Genomic DNA, 6,000 nt, shown 5'->3' with positions numbered 1-6,000 from the left:
CAGGCGGCTTCTGGGCCCAGATCCCGCCACCAGCGGCGCAGGGGCAGGGCGGGGCACTGTGAGGGGGCCCAATGGGCTTATAAACCTGGCTTGTCCGATGGGCCACCTGCAGCTCATAGTGTGGAGATTATTCCTCCTGAACATCAATCATCGCACTTAAAGAATCAGTGTCGCTACGGGAGACATATTTAAAAGCGAAAGAATTGTACTTTCCGGTTTGAGCAAGCGGTTTTTCAGTCTGATTAATCGCCATGGATAACATAGGTGGTGTGATCGGCGGTTAATGGAGGTGGAGACGGTGCTCACCCAGGTCCTCCACTCCCATAGCAACCAAAAGTGATGCTGAGAAAGGCTGCAAGAGCATAAGGGGTAAGTCATAGGACTGCACCGGTGAAGAGAACCAAACCATTCATGGAAGCATGCAATTTCACCTTTAAATAAAAATACTTTATTCATTCCTGACAGGTTATCAAAATGTACACTGTTCACCAGGTAAAAACGGTACTTCCAAGTCACTGAGCAGGGCTACTTAGAGGACGTTTGGTTAATATGAAAAGCATAAAAGCCACTTCCAACCTCCCTTCCCACACACGCCCAACAAGCTTGCACTGTGCCTGCTAAAACGGAACATATGAACACTTATGTGGGCCCCAGCTCATCACAGAATGCACATTTTCATTTACACTTCAAATAAATGGAGATTATTATACCAGAATTACCTTCTTTTGCAAAAACTTTCAGACTGACTCTTTTTGTATGTTGTATGACTTTGTAAATTACATAAAGAAGACAGCACATGACTCGTATTAATCTAAACACACACATACACATACACGGGATAAAGTGCAACATAACGGGACACGTCTGGACATCCCCGTGCTCAGCTCCCACGGGGGACTTTCTGAGTATGTGGGAACAATGTGTTCTCAGGGCGTGAACACGCAATCCACAGGCTGGGTGACTTATGCCTCATAAGCATATGGACGACCCCGTTCGCTTGCTTGGCCTGTGGCTGGTGCGCTCTCTCTCTCTCTCTCTCTCTCTCTCCCCGGGAGGGTTTGGAAGCTGGGATTCTCTCTAAACCTCAGCGCGCCCTAAGCTGAGCCCTCTCCTGCGAGAGGTTCCCAAGGACAGCGCGCCTGGACCGGAGAAGCAGAGTCGGGGTAACAAGAGCAAGCATTCCACTCACTTGGCAGCAACTGCTTTAGAGACCTTTGACCCCAGCCACCAAACACTTCTACAGGCAAGTACCAAACTAGCCCTGAAGTGACAGAAGTTTTGGTTGCGTGTTTTTGTGATATTAAATTATTTAACTAAGAAATGCTTTTGTTCCTGAGATGAGCACAGTAAGATGAAATGAGTTCCCTCTCCAGCGGCCCAGGGACTCGGCCCCTCAGTCCCGCCCTCATCGCCGTGGAAGAACCGTGTCTGCAGCGTCAGTCTTCCCCGTGGCGCCACTTCTGGGACTCGTCTTGCCGAACATCCGGTCTAATTTGGTTTCTCATGCCTCCCAGCACGTTCGATGTTGCCTCTGTGGCAACGATCAGCGGCTTCACCACGGCCGGAGGGATCTGGCGCAGGACTTCGCCCACCGCCCCGGTGACCCCCCGGCTCTCGTGCTCTCGAGCTGCGGTCTCATAAATGGTGTGAGCCGTGTCCGTGATGCCCTGAGAGGGGAGACGGCGGAGAAGGGAGTAAATTACTAAACCACCCTACAATACACACTTCAATACAATTACTCAACGTTATGTTTGTAAGTAGACTAAAAAACTATGCTTTGAGATAACCCCGGATAACATGTCTACTGATAACGGTCCAATCCCACTGTCTGCAGGGACAGGTCTGACTGGCAATTGTCTCTTTTTATTCTCCCGACTCCCTTACTTTTTTAGGGTGATCAGCGGTGTTGCCTTGATTTACCCACTACATTTCTCGGGGGCCCTGCTCGGTGGTCTTCCACTGTTTGGGACCACAGGGGCTACTCCGCCGCTGAGAGGCTGCCCGAGGCACTTCTGCGCACCAGTATTTGTGGGATAAATATTTTTAATGAAGTCCTGGTAGGAGAATCGTAAGTAAGTGACCTCAAACTTTGTGTCATATTAAAAAGAATGTCAAAAATGACTAACACCGGGAATGGCCTGACAGCCACACAACCAGGGTCCCTGTGCAGGGCTCACTGTGCAGTGGCAATGGTTAGCAAATGTCAAGGTTACAAATCACAAATCCCACCTCACAACCTGCACATGTGAACAAAGGGACTTTTATATGAACACTCCTAAAGCGGTGTTTTAGGGAAGAATGGAAAGTGTCCACCAGTAGCAAAATAAGTAAACAGTGAAACACTATTCAAGTTACATGTACATACATCAACATGGATAGATCCTGAAAGGCATGTTACAGATCGATGCACATACCATTCATGTTAACTTGTAAAATACAAACAACAGCATGTCTTGCTTATGAGTATATATTTGTCTAGCAGAACTATGAGACATGCACAGAAAAGGCTGTACCACCTTCAGGACAGTGACGGCAGGGAAATGGGATTGGGGGAGCAAGCCACCTGAAAACGTGTATTTCTTAAACAGATCTGAGGCAAATGCAGCAAAGTATAACCACGCATTGGACCCAGCGGGTAAGTGCCTGGTGTCTATTTCACTCACGTCTGCGGGGAAAGAGAGTCCATCTCTCCACTGGATCACTGCTCTTCCCGGAGGCCACCAGTCCCACACGCCCTGTCCTTACCCGACGCACAAACGTGCACCCGCTGCTGGGAGCAGCCCCAAGCCCACTCCCAGGGCCTCCTTGGGATGAACGACAACCACTGAACGCTGTGGGTGACAGCCAGGAAGCACGGGAGGAGTCTGGCTTGTCCCACCCGAGGACCACCTACCTCCTTCACGACACTGTAGGCCTTGGCCACACCTTCCCTCAGGTCGACTGGCTGGTGGGCTAAGCGATGGTGAGGAAACCTTCTGCTCTTCTTGGGCTCAATAGAAAGGGGACCAGGGGACACCATGTCGTAAGCAGTCTCTGCCGCTGCCTGGCCATTTCACACAAAGTAAGACATGAATCAGAAGAGAGTCTGGGGTTTGCCCCAAGGTACACTTCCCACAGGGACTGAGGAGAAGCAGAGGGACTCAGGTGCCCAATGTGAACTCCTTACAAGAACGTGTTACTTTTACAATAAGAACATTAAGGTGTACGTTCAAAACTAGCACCATCTGATCGAGCTGATTTTCTCAGTCCCTCCTCAGTCCTCTGAGGACATTCTCCACGTCACCAGGTTAGCTGACAATGCACAGAACTGTGGGAGCTTAACACTTCATACAACAAACCTAATACAACTACTGTTTGATCTGCAATGCTTTCTTTACATTTAGCTACGATCTTTTCATATAAATGTGGTGAAATAACCCTTGGGTAATTTAATGGTTATAATTTACCTGAAATAGGCAAACAAATTTGACACTGGATTCCACTGCTTTATTCTATTAACTATAGGCTCAGTGCACAAAATTCGTGCACTTGGGGCGGGGGGGGGGGGGTGTCCCTCAGCTTGGCCTGCGCCCTCTCGCAGTCCAGGAGCCCTCAGGGGATGTCCCAGGGGGAATGGGCCTAAGCCATCAGCTGGACATCCTTAGCACTGCGGTGGAGGCAAGAGAGGCTCCCGCCACCATGGCTGTGCTCGCCAGCTGTGAGCCCGGCTTCTGGCTGAGCAGCGCTCCCCTTGTGGGAGCGCACTAACCACCAGGGATCAGCTCCTGCATTGAGCGTCTGCCCCCTGGTGGTCAGTGCATGTCATAACGATGGTCGTTCCACCTTCGGGCCGAAACCAGCTCTCCAACATCCCCCGAGAGGTCCCGGATTGCGAGAGGGCACAGGCCAGGCCTAGGGACTCCACTGGTGCATGATCACGGCCAGGGAAGGACGTGGGAGGTTGGCCAGCTGGGGAGGGACCGCGGGAGGGTTCGAGGGCGTGTCCGGCCCGTCTCACTCAGTCCCGATCGGCCGGACCCCAGCAGCACGCTAACCTACCAAAGTGTCTGCCCCCTGATGGTCCATGCACATCATAGTGACTGGTCGACCAGTCGACTGTCTGCCCCCTGGTGGTCAGTTCACGTTATAGCAAGCAGTTGAGCGGCCTTAGCGTATCATTAGCATATTATGCTTTGATTGGTTAAATGGCTGACTGGACAACCAGACACTTAGCATATTAGGCTTTTATCATATAGGAGGATTACTTGACAGTGGATAACCAATAAAAAAGCATGATACTAGGAATAAAATAGCTTTCCTCAACATTTTCACAATATCATTATAAAACAAAATGGCTGAAGGGTTCTGCAATAGCTCGTCCTCTCTGCATAGGTTCAGGCAGCCTACAGAAAGGTACCTGTATGGTTTGAACCATCCTGTTGGTGAGTTCCAGGGCAGCCATGGCTGTTGAGGTGCCAAAGGAGGCAGCGCCCCTCTGAAACCCTCTGACGATGCGGCCATCCTTCCGGTACTGCTCTATTGGCAACCAGACCAAGTCCTTCAGGCCTTGCACTAAAACAAATCAATACAGAGAGGTCAACAGCGGTGCTGGAGCTCAGGTCTCGGCTCCATTCCAACCTGGGGCTTTTAACCCCTGAAATGGGAAGCACAGTTCGTGTGTATGACTGCCAATGTAGGTTTTCTAGAAAGATGGTCCTCACACAGACTCTAAAGGCATCCATAACCCAAAAGGGGTGAAGAACCACTGATGAGGTAAAATAACTTACATTCTGATTAAAAAAGAAAACTCACCTAATTGCACTAGTGAGTGCATAGGCCCAACACCTCCCAGGATTCCTGGTAGCTGGTTCTTCTTAATGTCAGTAAGCCATTCAGTGATTGCATAGGAGAATAATTTGTCAACACCTAGCAAACTAAGCAAATGACTGTTAGTATACAGGAAGGAGAAAGATGTATAGCTTTAGATATGTTTGGGGAAATTTTTACTTAAGACAAGAGAAAACTGACTACAGCTTAAGGATAAAATATTATAGATGTTCAATCTGAATATATACATACATGTAAATATAAATAAATGTACATATATATGTATATACATACATATATATGTGTGTGTGTGTGTGTGTGTGTATCCCAGTTGTGATGTTAATAATTTCTATAAGGCTTAGGCAGTATGTATAAGTTGTTTTAACACTGCTCTTATTTCTTGAACATCTAAAGCTCTGGCATAGGATTAACTCAATGTCTACAAATTGCCACACAGTTCTTAGCTACTTAGTGAACTTCCCGTTTTCACTAAATAAGCTGATTTACAACTTTGGGAAATTATTACAAATATCATCACGATAGCTGTTTTTGAAAAATACTACTCTGTTCCAATTACTTCTACTTTCTCTGAATCAAACCTAGCCCTAGTCAGTAAGGATCCTCTGAAACTAAGTCCCAATGGTTTGCAAACAGTGCTGTCCATGACTAAGCTGTCTGCAAACAGTGCTGTCCATGACTAAGGTGCACATGCTTGCTCAGAAAACCCTGCTTATATTTGCTGTACTAACTTCAGTGACCACAGCGTAAGGCCTCCCTAATGAATGGCTCACCCGTGCCGATAGAAGAGCCTCTTCAGCTTCAGTTCAGAGCAGTTCAACTGGGCCAGACCAATCAAGATCCCAGCTAGTGTACCCTTAAAAAAAAATAAAGGCCACATTAGTCTGTAAATTGAGAGACTCGTCACTTAAAATAGTTATTGTCTGGGAAAGTCAAAGCAATATTCACTAAGGAAGCTAAAACAAAATATTTACAGCAAAACAACACATATTTTATAATAGGTAGGACCCAATTTATATCAAACTAGAGGCCCGGTGCACAAAATTCGTGCACAGAGGGGGGTTGTCCCTCAGCCCAGTCTGTACCCTCTCCAATCTGGGACATCCCTCTCATAATCCAGGACTGCTGGCTCCCAACTGCTTGCCTGCCTGCCTTCCTGATTGCCCCTAACCGCTT

The 6,000-nt window shown here is 48.0% G+C and overlaps 1 protein-coding gene across 2 annotated transcripts in view; it reads right to left on the bottom strand.

Moving 5' to 3' along the window:
- Positions 1-406: 406 nt before the first annotated feature.
- ATG2B (autophagy related 2B) overlaps positions 407-6,000 on the bottom strand; it is a 73,414-nt gene continuing 67,820 nt past the window's right edge. For both annotated transcript variants that reach the window (XM_079768757.1, XM_079768758.1), the window contains exons 38-42: positions 5,598-5,680; positions 4,792-4,913; positions 4,397-4,551; positions 2,894-3,043; positions 407-1,667 (exon numbers count right to left, since the gene is read on the bottom strand). In XM_079768757.1, coding sequence (XP_079624883.1) covers positions 1,437-1,667; positions 2,894-3,043; positions 4,397-4,551; positions 4,792-4,913; positions 5,598-5,680 — 741 coding nt within the window. In that variant the 3' untranslated portion in view covers positions 407-1,436. The remainder of the gene's footprint in view (positions 1,668-2,893; positions 3,044-4,396; positions 4,552-4,791; positions 4,914-5,597; positions 5,681-6,000) is intronic.

Source organism: Cnephaeus nilssonii (assembly GCF_951640355.1).
Source record: "Cnephaeus nilssonii genome assembly, chromosome: 4".
NCBI lineage: Eukaryota > Metazoa > Chordata > Mammalia > Chiroptera > Vespertilionidae > Cnephaeus > Cnephaeus nilssonii.
The sequence above is the reverse complement of the archived record's forward strand: the minus strand, read 5'-3'. Positions and strand labels throughout refer to the sequence as shown.